Here is a 21,919-nt window from a genome sequence, read left to right on the forward strand (position 1 = left end):
CCCCACTATTTTTCGCACAAGCCACTTTTCGTAAATTCTCGTAAAAATTATAGGTTGCAGAATACTGCTAATGTAAATATATTTTATTTTGGTGTCCCATCTTCCCCCACATCGTAGTTCTGTAGGATTGTATTGCCAAACTTTGAAAGGTTTGCTTTTAAATTAATATTTTATGCCTCGTGGGTTATTTAAAATATAATAAACTGACACAAAAACAAACTAACATTTAGAAAATATATTCGAAATTGAGTCATTTGCACTTGAATTTAAACTTTATGAGAAGTGGCTTTTGCGAAAAACAGTGTAACAATACCAATTTGTAGGCAAAACTTGTAAACTTAATTGATAGCTGTTATCAATTTTCTGTTATTAGTTGATATGCATTTGTAGGATACAATATTTATCAATTGGTGTTCGAACAATACCCATTGTCGTTCAGGCAATAACAATTTTTATACAATAATATAATGTAAAAAACTGTTGTCAATTAATAAAGGAATGGTAGTACTAATTAGTGGCATCACCCAAAAACCGTCATGTATTTTGGAAATATTGGGCAATATGTGCTTACGTGTCTCATCTTCCCCCACTTCACTAATATGAGAAAAAATCACACTGTACGAAATATTTAGCTTTTTTGGTGAACCTATTACTCTATAGTTTAATCATTCACACAAACTACAAAACGTCATCAGCTTTACTATGATTTAGCAAGCAGTTATATTAACACCTTACTATTTCTTATTTTTTTACCTGTTCATACAATACTGTTTTTATTATTTAACGTATTTGTTTAATAATTAACAACAGTAATCGGCTTTGGCGCGCGCTTTATAAAGTTGTGACGATATTGTCGAGAAATTCTGAATCAAAAATTTAAAAAAGTCTCATATGACAAAGTGTCCCATCTTCCCCATCCTACTATATAATTAAATTTATCACGTCTCGGTTATCGTTAAGCGGCCATAACTCTTTGGAATGTTTATACACCGCGCCGCAGCACAGTTGGTTATAGCTCGCTGCTGCTTATAACTATGAGGTAATGGGTTTCGTTAATGCTACCATTGTGGGCGTATGTATCCTTGGGCAAAACACTTAACGTCAATGCTCTAATAATCCAGTGATCCCTAATGAATTGCCCGAGTTGCCAAACATAAAATTTAATAAATAATAAAAATACCCCAAAAATGATCACCTACAAAGTTACATACCTGGTAGCTCGTAAGCTGGCACGAGGTGCATGAAATAGAACACCTGTGTTATAACGACTCTCGTTTCGACCCACGCGGGTAACGAAAGTTACATCATTATATTCATAAATATATTTTTCGTTACAATAATCGAAGCGAAAATCGGTATGTAATATAGTAGTGCCACAAACCTAACGATATCATATAAAATCTTACTGCCGAAAATGGGTGGATACGAACTAAAAGTTATTGTTACTCCCTCATGTACGGTGTATATATAATAGGGTGGGAGAAGATGGGACACCTTTTCGTTTAGTTTTCTCTTTTTATTTTGTAGTAAACAAAGAACATTCAATGAATTATAAAACTATATCTTCACGACTTCCACAGACCGTTGTTAATTGTTTAAAACACGATCAGGCTATTTGGATATTAGGTGTTAAAGGTGTCCCATCTTTCCCCACTCTACTATATAACACTGTAGGGTAAGATGGATACCATTAGCACATAATATCTAATATTTCCTAACCGTGTTTTAAACAATTAACAGCGGTTTAAGGGAGCCATGAGGATGCGATTTTAAAAATATTTAAATTTTACTTTCATACTAACAAATAGGACGAGAAAATAGAAGAAAATGTGTCCCATCTTTCCCACCATACTACATACATATAACACTGTGGGCAAGATATGTACCGTTAGCACCTAATATTTCCTAATCGTGTTCTTAACGATTAAATACCAGTATATTGGTGTATTACGAAACTTGCCAACACTCCAGTATACTATGATAAAACCATACATGTTTGTGTTGCACAAAATCAAAATTTTCAGAAAGTTCCTTTCTACAACAATGTTAATATTTAATGCACTGTTACTGGAGAACAATTTTAACACAAAAGCTAGAAAATAACGTTTTGATAGATGTTAATACAATGGTCCATCCTTTTTTGGGAAACATAAACACAGGAGGTGTATAAAACAGAACACCTACGTTATAACAACTGTAGTTTTCCGGCTATGCTGGGATAAAAGTTACATTCATTTATGGGTTGAAAAACATTGGTCCAAATTAAACAGAAAAAACTAAATTTCACAATGGTGAACATTTCATAAATAAAGGGGTGCTGTCATCCAGAGAAACCGAATGAAATTTTTTTAGCGATATGTCCCAAAACTTTGGGTTTGCTAAAGCTTCATCCGTGCGATATGCAATCACTAATGACGTTAACTCTTACACAACAAAATGATATCTTCCCGTTCCACGAACCACAAATTAGAAATTACTTCATGAAAACATCTGTTGGGGTAAAATGGTATAACCATAGCTGTTGCATCCATTATCAGTTTGGAGAGCTTTCAACTATGTAGCTTCTTTCTGGCTCACTAGTTGTTGCAGTAATTGAGCAATGGGCCATCATCTTTTTTTTGTAACCTTTAATAAAGTTATAAAATAAATTTTGTTCTAAAATAATATAAAAAAGATATATTATATAAGTTACAAAATAAATAAAAACATAAACCAATGTTTCTAAATAGATTATAAATAAAGATTTATTGGTGCTTTCTGTCAACTGTAGCATGCAGGTCATATATATATAATTAAACCATACACTAAAAACACAGATATATAAAAGCTAATTTTTTGGTAATACTAAGATTAGCTTTTGTGGGTGAAATTATATTTATTATAATCTTGGATAAAGGATATAATCAATTGTCAGAAATTAAAATCTTGTGTTAACATTAAAAATACAAGATACCCTATGCTAAGTTTTGTATAAGAAATAAAAGCACCTTGGTTTTTTAGTTGTATAAAACAACAAAAGTACCTCATGTAAAACAAAGATACCGGTCATTTTAGTTTAAAATATTATCCCATTTCAGAAGTTTATTTCCAGCTAATTTACAAACTTGTAATTAACTATAACATTTAGGGATTTATAACATTTAGGGATTTTTAGCAGATGACGTTACCCGATGCCCAAACATTAACAAACTAAAGAAACTAGCAATACGTGGTTCCATTGCAAAGTATTTGTAGTGGGTGTCAATAAAGTTCTGTGAACCTAATTTAAGCTACCACATCCTGTGTTTTACTATGACTAGCCTAGTATTTAGTTGTAGTATATTTACATAGGGATGTACTATGTTCTTGACAGAAGTAACAGAACCATCAACATGCAACTAGTTTGGATGTTTATCTTTCTAAATGGAGCTTGTTGTGCGAATGGTAGGTGATTATGATAATTTGTATCTTGGTATTAATTTTCTTAACAATCCGAAGTATTTTTTGTGTAAATATAAGTAAAGTGAACAGCTGGAATATTAGGTGTAACTGGTGTAATAGAAGACAGAAGACACCGTTATAACTTGACAGTGAGCAGAAAAGGTGTATACACTAAGTGTGTCTTCAGTATGAAAATACATGTATATTATTACTTGACATTGAGCATGAGTTATATAAATACACCATGTGTGTCTTGTGTATAAGAAGACCCACATGTTATAACTTGGCAGTGAGCATGAGGTGTATGAATGGCACCTATATTATATTAATTATAACTTGATAATGATCATGAAGTATATGAATACACCATGTGTGTATGGTGTATCAAAAGGCACCAATATTATTACTTGAAAGTGAGCATAAAGTATCATGAGCAGGCTACAAGAAATCTATTTAACCAAGTTTTATCTCGTCATAGGAATCTACAGCAGTTTCAGTGGAAATTTCAATATACAGCTCCAATCAGCAGCACCAACAATAAGTTTTGATGTTCCCTACATGACGTGTTTAAGACAGGCACCAGCATACATTAACATTACAGTTACACCGTCATCTGCAAACCACCAGTTCAATTCAAGTGTGGTTGAAATAAATATCAACTACTTTCGGGTGAAACTGCTAAGAACTGATCTCACTTCTGGGTGGGAAGTGATTAATTTCACAATACAATGGACATCTTTTACAGGAGCAGGTATTATTTTATTGTGTCTGTATCCTATGCTTACTGTCAACTTATAACATGGTGTCTTCTTAGACACCACAATGACCAAATACTCATGGTTATTCATATACCACATTTTTACTGGTGGTTTGCAGATGACGGTGTAACTGTAATGTTTATGTATGCTGGTGCCTTTTTGCAGATGACGGTGTAACTGTAATGTTTATGTAAGTTATTACGTGGGGGCATTTCAGTTTATACATACCAGACATACATAATACATAATATATTCATACAGCTTATGCTCGCTGTTGAGATATAACAAAGCTTAAACCCTTGGTCCCATTCCATAGCAGGATTTACTGTAAGACTCTGCTTTTATAGAATGGAACAGTTCAATGTGTTTTACTTGCAGGCATTAAAAGCTGCAAGGATGTTTACAACCTTGACCACAGGATATCCAAAGTTTACACCATTTTTCCAACTTCAAATAATTCTTTCCAAGTTTATTGTGATTTATCTGGAACGGAGTTGGAGGCAGGGTGGACGGTATGTGTGATGTCATACATTGGTATTGTTTTATATTATGATGTCATGAATAAAATTTATCAGTGAGGCACGCATTAGACTTGGGATGTAGGTCAATAGATCATGATAACCCCAATAGCAGCCAGCAAGCCAGGTGCTGCTAGTGTGGACCCCATTGTGACAGTTTATATACAATCAATAATAAAGGTTTTGTTTTGTAAGGGTAAGGTCTTTAAAAAGACCCACCTTAAACCAGTACCCTTACCTTCTTGATTATGAGTACAACTACAAAACAAAACATTTCAGGTAATTCAACGTAGATACGATGGTTCAGTAGATTTTTACCGAAACTGGAATGAATATGTCACTGGATTTGGGAACAAAAATGGAGAATATTGGTTGGGTGGGTAAAGTGTTTTGGTGTTCATACATCTCATGCTCAGTGTCAAGTTATAACATGAGTGTCTTTTTATACACCAAACATACATGGTGTATTTAAACACCTCATGCTCAGTGTCAAGCTATAACATGAGTGTCTTTTTATACACCAAACACACATGGTGTATTCATACACCTCATGCTCAGTGTCAAGTTATAACATGGGTGCGTAATGACAAAATTCATCAATGTTTTTATGCATATATATTTATCTACATTGTACATACAATAATACACCTTTTATTGTAGTATTAGTAATGATATTTACAGGTTTGAAAAATATAAAAATATTGACGGAAAGTTTTGCAAGACTTCGTATTGAAATGGTGACATGCGCAAACCAGTCATTTTACGCTGAATATGGGTGAGTGTGTTGATGTTTTAATATTAACATTGATTTTATTCATTTGTATAAAATGGGCTTGTGAAAAATTATGACCATAGCAAGTTATATTACCTGTAAATTGGACACTGTACTGACTACAGTTACCTTTAAATTGTCAGTGTGCAGTTAAAAAGTGTTAAAACATGGATACTGTATTTTGTTTTGGATTTGGAAAAGTCAAAAACACAGTTTGTGAACCCTGCGCCCATTGTGGCACACTGTTCCCCCTGCGCACACTGCGGCACGCTGCGGCACACTGACATTTGAATGCTGCGGCACACTGACATTTTAGAGGGACCAGCGTTTTACATATTCTGTCACCAGAAAACCAAAAAAATAATTTATTGTTTTCCAACCTTCGATATTGTAGTTGACTTTTTAAAATTCAGGTTGTTTAAGGTCCATGCAGCAAGTAGTAATTATACATTGGAAGTCAAAAGTAAAACCGGAACCGCACGTAAGTTATTTCATTTAGTTCTTTTTGATGCTTTGCCTGTAATGAAAAATTTTTTTTTGCATGAAATACCTAAACGGTACATAAGTGATGTGTATTTGAAAACTGAAATAACTAGTTTACATTTTATATAAACCATTTTTTGGGGTTTTTAAATTTATGCAGGTAATTAAATATGGGAAGTAATTAATATTGTTGCAAATTTGCAATTAAATGGAAATCCGCTAAGTTTTTTTTTGCTCCCTTTTAAATTTAAAATACTACAGTATTAGACTATTAGCACCATTTGATAAAAAAAAATATTTTTCTGACCAAATACAATTATTACAATTTCCAGTGCTAGTGAAGAGTCTTCACCCCACCTTATTTGCTAACCCCTAACCCCTAGGTTAGGTGTTGATGGTTAGGGGGTTAGTGGTTAGCAAATAAGGTGGGGGGGAGAGATTCTTCACTAGCACCCAATTTCCATTTAACAGGAGATTCATTTATCAGTTGGCATAATGGACAAAGTTTTACAACCTATGACCGTGATAACGACTTATTTAATGGTACAGAGTATAGCAATCAAAATTGTGCAATTGCATACCATGGGGCTTGGTGGTATAGAGATTGCTACATCTCAAATCTAAATGGATTATACAACCCTTGTGCTAAAAAAAGTGAAACTATGAATTGGAGAGGGTTGAACAACCCATACAGTGGCCTAAGATCCGTGACTATGAAAATTAAACCGATTTAAACAAGTATTAATCGTACGGTAACAGAAAACCTCATTCCTCTGTTTGACGATTTGGAGTTAGGTGAATTCTTACAAGTATTCTGTCAAAAAATGTAGCAACACATATGTTTGGAGTTGTAGTATAAACAAAATCGTTGACACACGCGCACAGACAAACTTCAATCTTCGGGGAATAAATGAATAAGTTTAACTTACTTTATCCTCGCGTGGCTGGGAAACGACAGTCGTTATAACACGGGTGTTAATAGACCACGTGTCTGTAACCCAAAGGTAATTATTTGTTGTAAATTTGTTCAAAATTAAACTGATAACGTTGTATAGCCCCCACTGAATAAACAGGATTGCTGATGGGGTTAAATGACTCCGTGTTGATCCGACTTCAAACGCAGGCTTTAGCGAGGTGCTATATCGACCGTAGTACTAATTGCTTTTAGAACCGAAGACCAAGCAGTCTATAATATCTTACTATATTTTATTCCCTTTTCCGGCACACAAGTACACGGACAAGGGTTCGTAAGAGCCCGCCATAAACCTAGACTGACCTCGTGGCCCCGTACCGATAATCCCGTTAAGTAGTTCTCGTTATTGAAAGGCGAGTTATATACCAGACAGAATCACGTAACAACAGTGTGACGTCATGCGACAAAATGGAAACAATTTTGGCCTGTCAGCGGCTGAACGGGATATCATTAACCTCGTAGTTGAAAACTTCCCTATGCTTAACGTCCGTAATACAGTATGTAGTTATTTCCTAAACTTTGACTACAAGTCCAGTCCGCGTGATGCATTGATGTATTTTAAATGCCTTGATAAACAATACATGTGTAATGGCAAGTCTACAAAGTTCATTTAAACGTCGTTTTTAATTGCACAGCATTCCAATGTAGACTCCTAATTATTTTATTAACGTTAACCCGTTAATATTTAATGCTTGAGCCAAAATGCATGAACCCACTATCGTCTACTTATTTTATTAACGTTAACCCGTTAATATTTAATGCTTGAGCCAAAATGCATGAACCCACTATCGTCTACGTGTTGTGTGTAGTAGGCTAAGTGCCCGCAAACAGCCTACTTTTTAACCTTTGACCTCAGTTTAATACCTCTCGGTGACTCAGTACACGTTATGACGCGTTCAATAAAGCGCCGTTTTCTAGTCCAGCAGAGCAGAGTCCGTATATAAACATGTTTATATACCGTCGCTGGTCGAGAGGTTTCCGACTTAATATGTGTTCAAACTTTTAACTGAAAAGCAGCTTGTGGATCTCTATGTCCTGTAAAGTATCACATTTTTTGGACAACCACTGAGTTAATCGGTTGTGTATTAATTGCAAGCGGCGGTACAGTTCTTGGCTCTCGCTACACACGTATTAACTTGTGTCAAACAAAGGACACTGGTTTCTTTTCCTTGAAATTTCCTTACTACCATGGATACAACAAGTTACTGCACCACAACAACATGGTTCAACTGAAGGCCTTATATTTTGGCCAGCAAAGTGCAACTGGGATGACTTTACGCATAATTAGGACAGCAATATACCGGTAGTAGGACCCCACATTTCGTAAACACGCTGCTGTAGGATATATGTGCCTTCTACAACGTCCGTACTGCATGATACAATCAAAACACATAAATCTAAAACCGTTCTTTTTAGCATTGATCGTATCGGCGTTTGGACTTCCTATTAAGGTCGCTATATAAAACTAAATACCAGTAGGTGTATAATACGCCTTGCAGCTTCAGTTTATGTATTGAATATAAATATGCCTGTAAGCCCGTTGACCTTTGTCGGTTTAGACTGAGTAATATAACGTAAGAGTCTTCGCAATCATTCTAAAATAACTATGAATAATGTTGCCCGGTGACAAGTCTGTAATTAATAGACACAGCGTGGGTAATGCGTAACTGCCCGTCTTGTAACTACCATACATGGTGGCCGTGTGACGCTCACCATTTAAAGCTGTAGTAACCGCGGAAAATCCAAAATATATATAGCTTTCGTACAGTTTAACATGGAATAGTGCTAGAGCTTTAGGTTTTCTAGTTTCCCAAACTTTAATATATATGACGTATAATACTGTGGGGTAAGATGGGACACATTTAGCACATAATAACCAAATATCGTGAAGGTATTTTAAACAATTAACAACAGTATATGGAAGTCGTGAGGATACGGTTTTATAATTCTTTAAATGTTCTTTGTTTATTATCAAATTGGACGATAAAACAGAATGAAAAGGTGTCCTATCTTTCCCCACCCTACCATCACTTAATAAATGTGAGGCCTATACGATGTGCCACGACGGTACCCGAGATTTAGGCCGTATCTGGACAACTACCCATTTAGCACCAGGAAATAAACAAGCAGTTTCGTATCGGTTTCGGGCATGAACAAAGCAACAAATAGTAGACGAGCTTTGGTTTCAATATGCCTACTTCTTTGTTTAAAATTGGTTTCACTCAGGGTACTTGCTCAAGAAAACGTTGGGTCCGGAAAGAATAACATGTACTTACAAGTTACAATTACTGTTAATGTTCTTTTATATATAAATATATAGGTAAGGCCATATGGCGAGGCACACCATGGGACCCGAGATTTAGCCCAGAGTTGGCCCGTTACCCCACAAACTTCAATAATGTTCGCATACAATGTTTGTATTCTTATGCACACAATCAAATATAGAACACCATAGTTAAGGATTGTAGAGATGGAACAAAGAACTTAAACGTAAAATCAAACATAACAGACATGATTAGAAAACCTTCAAAACAACGAAAATCATGAAATAAATAGGTTAAAAAACTTTTGCAAAACAACAGATTAGTGTGCAATGATAAATAGCTTCAATATAGACATCAAATTTAACAAAGCTGGGTTTTAAAGCCAGAACTTCTAGAACTATAAGTTAATTTAGATTAAAGTAATTGATTGTTTTGTAATTTAGTATTAAAATGTTTGGCTAATAGATTTATCAAGTGGCGTTTCATTGGGCTCTGGCTAAAATCCAGCTCTGCATTTTGTACAGCGTGATCAAATTAGCTCTTGATTAAATGAGAAAAGAACAGCCTGCTTTGTGTGGGAGCACTATGTATGTACGTGGGTAAATATCCACCTTAAAAGGGCTACAGTTCTGTAAGCTTTAAAAAAAGTGATTCACCAAACTTATTATTAATAGTAGACATGCATGGCTTGTGATATTGCATCTGTTAGTAATACACACACATGTATGATCGATGTCACTTGTTGCACTGTGACATCAAAATGCAGATAAATTTGCACAATGAGAAACATAGTTGGCGTATTTACTATACAGTGGTCGCTTATGCATTGAGTTATTACAGTAAATATGGGGTGTCACATGTTAATTGTATGCCATGCTTTAAACATACGTGGTAAAAGCAATATGTTTGGTGTAAAGTCAACCCTATTTTAACATGTTATATGTGATATTGCGAAAAATATTCCATAAAACATTGTGGCAAATTTATATGAGCGATAGGGTTGAAATGGTTGCTTTATACGTGAAATGATCACACAAAGAATATCCACACTTCACAACCCCTAATAGTCATGAATAATTGATATTAGGTCTACACTGATGTTAGCGCCCTTTAAGCAAAGCATAATACAGAGGTGTTAGTGAGGTCTTTAGAATTATCCAACGCTTAGGATAAATATACAGATTCTGCATGAACCACTTCACAAAATGCGAAGGTTTTTGAACAAATACTTTTTCACGAACAACATACAGAAATCTAACCAAGCAAAAAGAAAAAAATGCATTGGCAGATAAATTGTTCTTTTTGTCGATAGCCTTACTAAGTGCATAATGTAAAGATAAATAATAAATACCAATATTTTAGACGAATTACCGATACCAAATGCATAGCAAAGTAGCATATACCAGATAAATAAATTTAAGTTTGGGTTTAGTGTTGAAATTTTACCAGTTTAATTTGTGCTTTCAATTAAAATCCTGTGATATCACTTTACACCGTGTAAAGTAACTATGAAAAAAAAGACTACAAATTACCAACATCACTTGGTAAATCAATACAAACATTGGCTGTAGCAGAAGTAGCATTAGGAGCAGCAGCAGACACACGAAACAATAGATATTCTGAGGGTAAAAGGTTATTTAGGAACTATTCGCCATCTTTTTTCTTAAGCTGGTCTCGAATTTTTACAAACTCCGGGACATTTGAATCCTCCTTTTGTTTGTCCTCCCCCTATGACAAAACAAAGCCCTTTTTAGTGTCATGAGGAATCTGTTTGTATTCAAACAACAGCCTAATAGAAAATATGTCTGAACATTCAAACAATGTTTACTCGATAAATATTGAAATCAAATAACAACCAGCCATTCCAGATGTGTTACAATCGTTTTTTACAGCGGAATATTCTATAACACATGCGTAAGGTCCTATCATAAGGAATGCCATGGAACCTGGATTTGTATATTCTAGTCTAAAATATTAATACCTTCGGTAAATAACTTTAAAACTTGGTAATCTTTCTGAAATGTTAGTTTTTAATATACCTGCTTCTTATGTACATAATATATATTACATCATGTCTCAATTTTTAAAGCCTTGGCATTAGAAACAGTAAAGTAGGAATTTTTTGACCCACATACCGAACATTCCATATAAGCTTACACTCCTAATGACGCAATGTAAATATTGAACAAAAATTAACAGCATTAAAATAAGATGTCAAAATCGCATTGTAGGTTGTAACAATCATGAACTTCTATTTTTAAGTAGCATTTTAATGTTATACTGCTTAAAACAATTATTTATAGCTCTTGCAACCCAATTTCCAAAAAAATATATATTTTTCATAAAACTTGTTGTAACTATACAACAACAACAAAATTTGACTGTACTAGGGGGCCCAATCAGGCAATTAATTTAAAAATAGATCCATTTAATGTGGTGAACCATAGATTGAAAAGCAGTGATCCTGATAAAGCTATAACAGAGCAAGCTATTATACTTGTTCATTGCCAAACCTATATAAATACCAGAGTGTTTAAAAGGTGCGCAGATTACACACAATAATAATAAAAGTACATAAACTATTTGAACACTTGCACTGTTGTTCACTTCTACTTCTACTAATACATGAAGTCATGAACTATAGATAATTGCGGCTTTTTTTTACTTAAAGCTGCTGTTAATACACTAGCTGCAGTTACCTAGAACTTATAGTAGATTTGATTTAAGTTAAACTAATGCACAATGTAATATCTTAATTCAACTGGTAATGCATAAAGCTGGTATGATCCTATTGTATGTGCATGTTTAATCATCATGGATCTGCATGGTATTAACCATTCACCCATTACTGTCCTTGGTTTAGAAAACTATGTTCCGAAAGACCGAATAATTAAGAAACACATTGTTATTGTTTTAAACAATAGCGGAAGCTTTTAGCCTTTTGCAAAGGTATTATCACTGGTTCAAAACTTGCGTAAGTAATTAAGAAAACTTTACTTATAAATTTATGGTAAAGTATATTTTGGTAAACCTAAACGTTTAACTATGATAAGGTATTCTCTCTGGTTCAAAAATTGCGTAAGTAATTGAGAAAACATTACTTTACAAATTGATTGTAAAGTATATCCAGTTAAACCTAATTGTTACCTCTAGGCCATGGCCAACAACAGTAAATGTCAAGTATTTGAAAAGCTAAAATTACGAGTGTATGACAGGACAAAGAACTAGAAATATCCTTACTTCAGATTGCTTTTTTCTTTTCTCCAGTGCCAAATGAAATTCCGAGGGTTTCTCTTTCTGTTTTTGTTCCTGATATACTTGGTCTCTCTTTTTTTCTTGGAAAACGCGGGAAAGTTCAGATTTCTGGTTTAAAACGTCAATTCCTCTGAAAAATATAAAACTTAACAAATCAACACATACAAATAGACACACATATATATATTTAATTAACTTTATTGCTTGTGTAACACTTGAGTCATGTCACTTTCAATATTGATTTTTCCAAATTACAGGTTCTTTTTGTAAACGCAAACTTTAATTAAAAAAAAGCAATCAGTGACCGACTTCTACAAATGGCTTTGGGGCTTGGATTAATAAAAATTGAAACTAGTAATATATATAGTTTGGTTACCCACTACCCAACCTCTCCTAATAATTTACGATTTGTCTACAACAGATATTACGCAAATGTTGACACTTGACAATCTGTTCCAACACCAGACTTGGTTGTAATTACATCTAACATGCAGTAGTCACAATCTGGTTTATTGTTGAGCAACATTAAATTTAGAAATGCAACTGAATTACATTAGGTAGGTAAATTTAAATACTAAATACAGAAAATTGTCCAATTAAACTACAGTACTGTAATTGGATAAAGCGTTTTGCTACCAGATTATAATCATTATACTGTAACAGGACACAAACAAGGCATTGGTATACTGTTAACATATTGTATAATATGGCAATTTTTTTTTTCTTTTAAAGGATGAAATATCACTTGTTGGGAAAATACAAAAACCTTAACTTGTTTGACATTTGTCCACCTCTTGTTTAAAATGGCAGAAACAAAACAAGACAGATATATCAATATTTTACAATAACAAAAATAAAACATTCCAAGAAATCTTCTTTTAGAGGAAAATAATGTTTTGTCTTCCATGCACCAAGAAAAAATGTATAAATATATAAATTTATTAAATCTGTTAGCAAAAATATACAGCCAAAACAGTAACAATCGAAAAAAAATCTTACAATTTATTATTGAGCTTTAATTCTTGCTGCATAACTCTGTGATTCCTTGAATCCATGACAGGGTTGGCAAGTTTCTTTGGTTGTACAAGTAGGTGTTCATCATTAGAAGGTATCAGTGCACTTGAACAACTGGGTGGAGGTGCTCTGTTGTGGTAATCTAAGGGGAAAAATAGCGGTAAAATGGCAAGAATGCAAGCTCTAAGGAAGTGCTATGAAACAAAAAAGTTGTGTAAAAGAAATATGTTCATACAAGTATTGGATGAGAAAAAAATCATGGAGAATTTTTGTAACTAATTAGTGCTAGTAAACAAACCTGCATATAGAAAACTTATAAAAACCTAATGTATAAAATTGAATGTGATACTAAACTACAGATGTTGTGTTCATCACAATTAGTATCACAACCATTCCACATGCTCTACTGCAAACATTATCTATTGGGTCGCATTATTAGTGCATGTCCGCTAAGTTCGCTAAGTCCACTGTGCCCGCTATGTCCACCATATCCACTATGTCCGCTATATGTTGACTATGCCCCCTATGTCTGCTATATCGACTATGTTCACCATGTCTGCTTTATGTCTGCTATGTCCAAAATATTCACTACATAGTGGACATAGCAAATATTGTGAACATAGCGATACACGGTGGACATTGCGGGCATAGTGAATATTGTTAACATGGTGTACACTAATTAAAGAGACCGTTATCTATTGGTTATGTTTTACAATTATACTACCAGTGTATTACCATTGACAAATACCACAAATGTACTTACTTGCAAAAACACTCTCTGCAGCTGACCGGTCCATTTAAAAATTACAAATTTAATTAACCTAGTATAAAGTAAAACGAACTGTAAAGACGTAACTTACCGTAACTTTAAAAAATAATTTACGCTCGAACATTTAATACTTTAGTTACACACTTAAATTACGATTATTGGTGCTAGTGTTACAGTCATTTCTGTCTGCTTATCACAAAACGAAATTAATTACTAAATACCCGGTTTATTGATGATAAAGAATCTCATTTACACGCTCTCGTTTTTAGAGCGTATGAATCCAAAACAGACAAAAACGTCTATACTGTTTATACACATTTAGTTATAAGGAAACACAATATTTCCTTTTTCGGTGACTGCCTCTAGCTATAAATAGCGTGGTTGTTGGTCAAAATACCGCAAGTATGTATTAAGAATACCGCAAGTACGCGAGCGAAACAACACACTAACAAAATTTAATTTACTGCCTTAACTGCAGGACGCTATTTCCAAAACAAATGCTTTGCAACTGGTATGGAGAAATGTATTTTTGAAACTGAGAGAAAAAGGCAAGGCAGATCATAAAAACCGCATTACAATTTTTTTGAAATGGTGTTTGTGCTAAATAAATGCAAATAAAAATGTTGCAATGCTGAAATTTAAAGTGTATGTATATGTTTTATTAAGTAAGTAATGTGTGCAAACTAGATTCGGACTCTGGTGTAAATACAGTATTATTTCTTTAAAAAATTTACATACAAAGCCTCAACACTCAAAAGTCCACAAAAAAAATATTTACAGCTAATGCGACTGCAATAAACCACATTCTAAGTGCACACCAGAGCTATTATTTTAATAAAAAAATTTAAGATAATTTACACAGACAAAAACCCTCCCTTACAGCAAACTACGTTGAGTTGTGAAGGTTGTATATAAAACCAGAACCATATAGTACTCTAAGCACAATATGATACAATATTTGTTTGTCATTATAACTATAACAACTATATTGATATATACCTACTACAACAATCGGACCTAACGATCGGAACTAACGGCAAGTCTGTACAAGAGCACAAACAATACAAATAAGTGCAATGGAACCAAGCACTGCTCCAATAATCCACAGCGGTCTGTATGTTGTAACACCAACTGTTTTAAAATAAGGAAAATTACACTACATAGTAGGTTTTACTGTTAAAATGTCTAAGACATGTCCACACAAATGTATGGAAGACATATATGACTTGAATTTAAATTGACTTCTTTATACACATTCATGACTACATACATTTAAATAATGTTGTTAGCTGTGCAATGTTTAGATGTGCATTGGTTTCTAATACGAAAAAGCTTAAAAGTTATGTTAAAACTACAATCAACAACGAACACTAGAAATGGTTAATGATTTAAAATTGTTATTAGCTAGATACTGTTTCAAAATATATTAGTTTATATTATTATAAAAAGCTTAAAGGTTATAATGTTAAAACTACAATCAACAGCGAACACTAGAAATGGTGAATGATTTAAAATTGTTATTAGCTAGATACCGTTTTGAAATATATTAGTTTATAAACAATATAAAAAGCTTAAAAGTTGTAATGTTAAAGCTACAATCAACAACGAGCACTAGAAATTGTGAACGATTTAAAGTTGTCGTTAGCTAGATACCGTTTTGAAATATATTAGTTTATAAACAATATAAAAAGCTTAGAAGTTGTAATGTTAAAGCTACAATCAACAACGAGCACTAGAAATTGTGAACAATTTAAAGTTGTCGTTAGCTAGATACCGTTTTGAAATATATTAGTTTATAAACAATATAAAAAGCTTAGAAGTTGTAATGTTAAAACTACAATCAACAGCAAACACTAGAAATGGTGAATGATTTAAAATTGTTGTTAGCTAGATACAATTTTGAAATATGTTAGTTTTTTTACTATAAAAAGCCTAAAAGTTGTAATGTTAAAACTGCGATCAACAAACCAAGCACTCAATAGTGTTAAAGCAAAAACAGTACAAAAGACATAAGACCACAAATTAAAAGAGATATATAATTGGACTTCACGCAAACACCTCCAGCGCTCCGTTTATTAAATGGAAATGGGTCGTTTATGTGACAAGTCCCTGGGTATGCATTTCCTGATGTAACATTTGCATTCAAGCTTTCTCCTGTAATTATTAAATGTTAGAGCAACCCAACTCCTATTACATACCTTGCTGTGAGACCTCACCCATATAAAATACAGCCCTGGTACCTAAGACATTAATTCCTACCTGGTTTTACAACATCCACAACATACATCATGCCAGAGTCTTCATGTGCCAGAATATGACAATGAATTGTCTTATTGCCTGTGAATTTATGTGGCAGGAATCGAATCTAAAGAAAAATGTATAAAATGTTAAGTTTACAAAGAATGGTTTTCATGCACCTTATCTACACTGTCAAGTTGTAACATGAGTTTAGCAATATAAAAATAGTTTGGTCCATAAGTTCTGCAGAGAATTAAATTAATAAAATCAAAGCGTATAAATTAAGACTAAACTTTACCGTGATATTAGCCAACGGAGGAACCAAAACGGTGTCACGAAAGTCACCTATATCAGAATAACCGAGCAATCCTGCCCCTGTATTTGCTCTTGCAGCGTGGCCAAGATATTGTAGCCCTATTTTTCCATTTGCCGTGACATTAATATCTGAAGCTGAAAATAAACAATTATAACATAGGTCGGCCATTGCTTTTTTCTCTTAGCTTATAGAAATACAGAATTTGAACTTGCCAGAAAGACCACTGTGCTGAAAATGACAAGCTTCATCATTCTGATCAAATAATTTCCATTCTGTTTGGTTTGTAACTGGATTTTTACCACCTGGTAGACTGTATGGTCCAGTATAGTTATTGTAGCTTATTATCTGCAAATTAAAAGAAATTGTCATAATTAGCCAATTATTGTTAAGCAGGGCTAAGTTTGAGCTGAAAACCACAATATTAGAAACAGCTTAACAATTATTTGGTAAGTACAGCAATATAGTTTGATAAATATTTTTAGCTTAGCTGCAAAACAACCCAGATTACAATAAATTTATTCATTTTTTATGATTTAACTTATAGTTTTAAAAGCTCTGGTTTAAAATTCCTGCCCTGCACCTGGTCCAAGAACACCTGCACAAAATGGTAGGTTTATTGAGCTTAAGTTTAGAAATCCTTTGAAAAATTTGGATGTTCTGAACACTGTAGGTTTATCAATGTGACTAAGCTATTACCTGAAAATGGTTGACATGAATATGCATTGGGTGTCCTTTCTTATGATCTGTGTTAATTAGAAACCATTGTTGATATTTACCCACCTCAATCTTGTATCTGTGAAGTAAAAAAATACATTAAAATATGTCATTGAACAAAACACTTATGTAAATTAGGTAAACAAATAGTAATTTTATTATACCAACATTGGGGGTATGCCTCAATATCTTAACTTTAATGGTATAATAAAATCAAGAGTTGTCAATATATGTAGGTTAGAGATTTAAATACTATACTACCTCTGAAAGAGCAGTGGAATAAAACAAATATGGTTTACCTATAATGTGTTGGAGTTTTGAAAAGTTCTCTGTTTAAGTTTGTAGCTGAGTTTGCCTCAATTACAAATTGACCATGCACCTCATCCTCTTTCAACTGTGTAAAGTCCCCCACGTAACTTGGGCGTTGGGGCAAGTTAATAGTTGTGTCTATGGCTGTATTACTGGCAGAACCAGTGACAGTAATATGCAGCAATGTTTTGTTATATCTGTTAAAATTTCCCATAGAAATCTGGTCACCAGGACTAGGTTGTGAAACCAGCTGTGTGAAAAATTTGTGAATGTTAAAATAAAATGAATGATTGAATGAATGTAAATTATTCTTCCTTTTGTTGAGGGGCATCGTCGGTGATAAACAACATAGGTGATATGTTTATACACCTTGTGCACGCTTGGTGGAGCAATTTCCATTAAGTATCTTGCTCAAATGACACACATACACATGGTATACTAACCAATTAGGCGCTAAGTTATAAGGACTGAGTAATGTACTGGCCCTGACTTAAGCTTTAAAATGTATGTACCTTATAGTTGCCTGGTTTATTACAAACAACCAACCAATCCACTCGTGCTGCTGGGACAAGAAGGGTTTTCTTAAACCTTGGCATTCGTGGCTTGTTGAGATATACACCATCGATTGCTATCTCATAGAAATCACATGCATTAACTCCATTATTATCCACTATAGTCATCTCGAGTGTTGTCAGCCCACCAGCATTTACCATTCTGTGACATCATAATACTAACATGTTGATGATAAGATGTTACTTATTTATGCTACCCTGACCATATAGTAGGGAGTTATAGCACAGGTGTTATATTTCATACACTTCATGTTCATCTAAGGGAACACACTAACAATGGCAGCAGAGCAGACCATGAGGCAAATGCTCTGATTTTTATGCATTACACATGGGTGCAACAGCCCTTTTTGAATTAACATTCTATTCCACCCTTTTTATTAATAGCGTGTTTTACCAACTAGTGTTTTGCTGTGGATATCTTTTTTCGTTCTTTAAATAACATGATCTTCACTATCGTTTTCGAAGGAATAAAAAACATTTTTGTTATTATGTAGACATAAAATCTCTTTTTACCTGAACCTTTTGGTTTGACCAGCTGAAAAGTTCATAACAGGTTGCAGCAACCCATTGGTTGTGTAATAATCTACCTCATTTTCCTCTACCTTCAACCAATCCTCTAACGTTTTATTTGTTGTAGCATTAACCACTGTTAGGTGTCTGTTAAGAAAAACTGATAGTTATGATAAAATAATCAACTATTTTTAAAATTAGAATATAAATATATTAAAATATATCCTGTTTAAAAAAGTGTCATTTTCTATTAAAGTATTAATTTCTGTTTCTTTGTTATTTCAGATAGATAAAATAACAATCATACTATATTGATAAAAATATTCAACCACAAAGTTGCATGCTTGGTAACTTGTTGTATGAAGCCAATAAATAGTGCACATGCAAGGGACACCCATCCCCATGTTATAAGACTAAAAAGCCCCAATACACAATATTAAATAAACAATTGTACTGGGAGTTAGAAATTACCTAAACACATCTGGATCACCAATAGACTTTTGCAAACTACCAAACCCAAGGCCATCCAGATCTACATATTGTAAAGTTGGTTGGAATAAAAGTTTAATATCATGTTCACAGTTGAAAGGACATGACACAGATCTAATCAATGCAGTCGTGTTCTCATTATCAGGGTCTTCTACGATAAGCAAGCCTGACATCCCACCTTGTACCTGGTGTAAGGGTGATTGTTATATATATATATGTTGGTACAGCAATATTTTTTGAATAGGCGTGTCTCACTGTAGTACTTTAAATTTTTTGAGACACACTGCCTTTACAATGTCTAAAAAATCTGCACATCTCCTTTTTGTTCTGGAAAACATGTTTATGTAGGGGTTGTTTAGGCTCCAGTTAACTAATTTACCTGGAGCTTTAACAGATGTTGGAGCCTGCAACTTGCTCAAAAGTAGAAAGCAGGCGACAAGGCTTTAATAGTAATAGATGGAAAGTTTTCCCTTGACAGAAATTGTAGTTTTACAAAATATTTCATACTTTCTTACATGAAACATGGTAGCACCGTGGAGATGAGCATGATACCAGTAAGTACCAGGTGGATTCTGTTCTTCTATTTGATAAACATGGGTGAAGTTACCTCTAGGGGGTATTTCAATGAAGACATCATCAGAAGGTAACTAGAAATATAATACAGTTTAAAGGTAATATTTTGAACTGGTTTTTCATTTATACCACTTACTGTACTGTTAATATGTAAGCCATGTGTGTGCAAATTGGTTGCGTTGGGTTTTTGAAAAGAGTTGTGTTTTACTATTCCTTCTGGCGGTAGGAGATTGTTTTTCTGGAGAATTTCAGAAAAATGTTAACTCTATTTTATATGGTTAGAGGATCTATTAGGCCTGATTAGAGACTGGGATGTAAGTTTAACTTGACTTACTACCGCAGCCAGATAGTTTTTTTTATTCTTTATGGGTGAGGTCCTTGTCAAGGACCTGGGATTTAGGCCAGATTTGGCCCATTACCCCAACACCCGGAAAGCCAATTTAAGCCCTTCTTGCGACCGGTGCCGCGACACCGCACCGCAGTCCTCGTGTGCTTACGAGTTACTATACTTTTCAACTTTGTGTATGATTTTTATTTGATATGGCTTACAATTTGGACAACTCATTACTGCTGGGTTGGAGCAATGTCCGTTAAGTGTCTTGTTCACGGACACATACGCCGATCAGTTTTAGTACCGCTGCCAAGCATCGAACCGGGGACACTTTGGTTCCGATGCAGGCGCCTGAACCACTGAGCCATGGCGCCGGAGCCAGATAGTTATGTCAATTGTCAACAAATATTATTTTTATCTAAACACGGATTTTCCTATATTGTTTATGGGGTATATGCATATTCCGCCCACAATTTGGCTTGCCTCACCTAGCCCATATTGAAGATAACACTTTATTTTACCACATACCACGGTAATATTAACATTGTCTCCTTGTTGTACAGTTATAGTTGGTCCAGCTAGCTTCCCGTTGTATACTCTTCTGTGTATTGTTAGCCAATCGAATGTAAAATTGGCCATACTAACATTTAAGGTGTATGCAAGTCTTCCATTGGTTGATTTAACAACTTCCGGTTCCACAAATGCACCGCCCCCTATTAAAAAAGTAAGCATAAATAGTTGTAACCTTTCATGTATAAATGAATGAATGCCACTTATTTATCCCCTTGTGGGGAACAACAACAGTCGTTACAATAAGAGGGTTCTATTTCATACAACACACACTAACCTGACACAGGCCTTTTTGAGGACCCTAATAAGCACTCTGAGATCCGTGTAGTAACCATAATTTAGTTGAAACATAATGTTCATAACCTTACCTGTAATATTTTTACAAGGTTTGCTGTGAAAACAGTCGGTGGAGCTCTCCACATTGAAAACTAAGAAAACGAGTAAAAAACTTGAATAACCAAACATTCTATACTGATATCTTAGATATTCTGTAAAGCTTTATTTTAAATAGTTAGTAACTTTTACTTTTGCATCCTATTTACTGGTTTGTCCTTAACTGAATGTAACTTGCCTTATCCTCGCCTTGTGAGAAGCGACGGTCATTTAAACTCGAATATTCTATTTCATATATCAAGTGAAAACTGAATATCAGACTAACATTTACACAGAAAGCAATGATGATAATGCTATTGTATTCAAAGCAAACATAAAAAAGAACTCCTTGTCAACTGAACACAATTCACTTTAGTCAGTACAAAATACCCATTTTTATGCCTGACTGGCAAAATTTGCATATAGGCCTACTAACCCTACAGCTATAGTATAACCTTAACTCAGTCCTTCTCAACCTTTTTCGAAGCGAAAAAAGGCTTTGTGAACAAGGTAACCCAACCAAATCAAATCAAATGTCAAGCTAACAATTTTGGTCATGCCTTATGGGTTGAGAAGCACGACATAACAGTAACATAGTTTAAGTTTCTGTTTACGGGTCTGACTTGATACTCTAATATAAATTGTTACTTTGTGTTTGTGTTTGTTCATTAAACCCATAACAGGATACAGGTATGCACA

At 34.1% G+C, this 21,919-nt stretch overlaps 3 protein-coding genes across 6 annotated transcripts; 1 reads left to right on the plus strand and 2 right to left on the minus strand.

Annotated features, from left to right (window-relative positions):
• Window positions 1-1,929: 1,929 nt before the first annotated feature.
• LOC149732419 (protein FAM107B-like) lies at window positions 1,930-14,477 on the minus strand. 3 transcript variants are annotated; one of them, XM_089883680.1, is made up of 5 exons: window positions 14,221-14,477; window positions 13,443-13,599; window positions 12,429-12,573; window positions 5,849-5,985; window positions 1,930-2,625 (listed from the first exon to the last, which is right to left on the minus strand). In XM_089883680.1, exons 1-4 carry the CDS (start codon window positions 14,252-14,254, stop codon window positions 5,926-5,928), a joined length of 396 nt encoding a protein of 131 aa, XP_089739806.1. In that variant the 5' UTR covers window positions 14,255-14,477; the 3' UTR covers window positions 1,930-2,625; window positions 5,849-5,925. The 3 variants fall into 3 exon arrangements, with proteins under 3 accessions (XP_089739806.1, XP_089739804.1, XP_089739805.1); XM_089883678.1 differs by lacking the exon at window positions 1,930-2,625 and adding an exon at window positions 7,228-10,916 and having other exon boundaries at window positions 5,840-5,985; XM_089883679.1 differs by lacking the exon at window positions 1,930-2,625 and having other exon boundaries at window positions 5,840-5,985.
• LOC149732420 (microfibril-associated glycoprotein 4-like) lies at window positions 2,893-6,879 on the plus strand. Its single transcript, XM_089883677.1, has 7 exons — window positions 2,893-3,423; window positions 3,899-4,171; window positions 4,557-4,690; window positions 4,976-5,072; window positions 5,378-5,471; window positions 5,882-5,949; window positions 6,423-6,879. The coding sequence occupies exons 1-7, from the start codon at window positions 3,333-3,335 to the stop codon at window positions 6,683-6,685; spliced, it is 1,020 nt and encodes a 339-aa protein (XP_089739803.1). The 5' UTR covers window positions 2,893-3,332; the 3' UTR covers window positions 6,686-6,879.
• Window positions 14,478-14,733: 256 nt separating the features above from the next.
• LOC149732421 (uncharacterized) lies at window positions 14,734-21,356 on the minus strand. 2 transcript variants are annotated; one of them, XM_089883675.1, is made up of 14 exons: window positions 21,217-21,356; window positions 20,807-20,991; window positions 20,084-20,185; window positions 19,890-20,021; window positions 19,357-19,559; window positions 18,889-19,032; window positions 18,316-18,517; window positions 17,794-18,053; window positions 17,477-17,573; window positions 16,993-17,125; window positions 16,763-16,914; window positions 16,486-16,591; window positions 16,285-16,380; window positions 14,734-15,357 (listed from the first exon to the last, which is right to left on the minus strand). In XM_089883675.1, the coding sequence occupies exons 1-14, from the start codon at window positions 21,311-21,313 to the stop codon at window positions 15,257-15,259; spliced, it is 2,010 nt and encodes a 669-aa protein (XP_089739801.1). In that variant the 5' UTR covers window positions 21,314-21,356; the 3' UTR covers window positions 14,734-15,256. The 2 variants fall into 2 exon arrangements, with proteins under 2 accessions (XP_089739801.1, XP_089739802.1); XM_089883676.1 differs by having other exon boundaries at window positions 21,126-21,254.
• Window positions 21,357-21,919: the final 563 nt, after the last annotated feature.

The sequence above is a fragment of the Ciona robusta genome, chromosome 8 (assembly GCF_009617815.1).
Source record: "Ciona robusta chromosome 8, ASM961781v2".
NCBI lineage: Eukaryota > Metazoa > Chordata > Ascidiacea > Phlebobranchia > Cionidae > Ciona > Ciona robusta.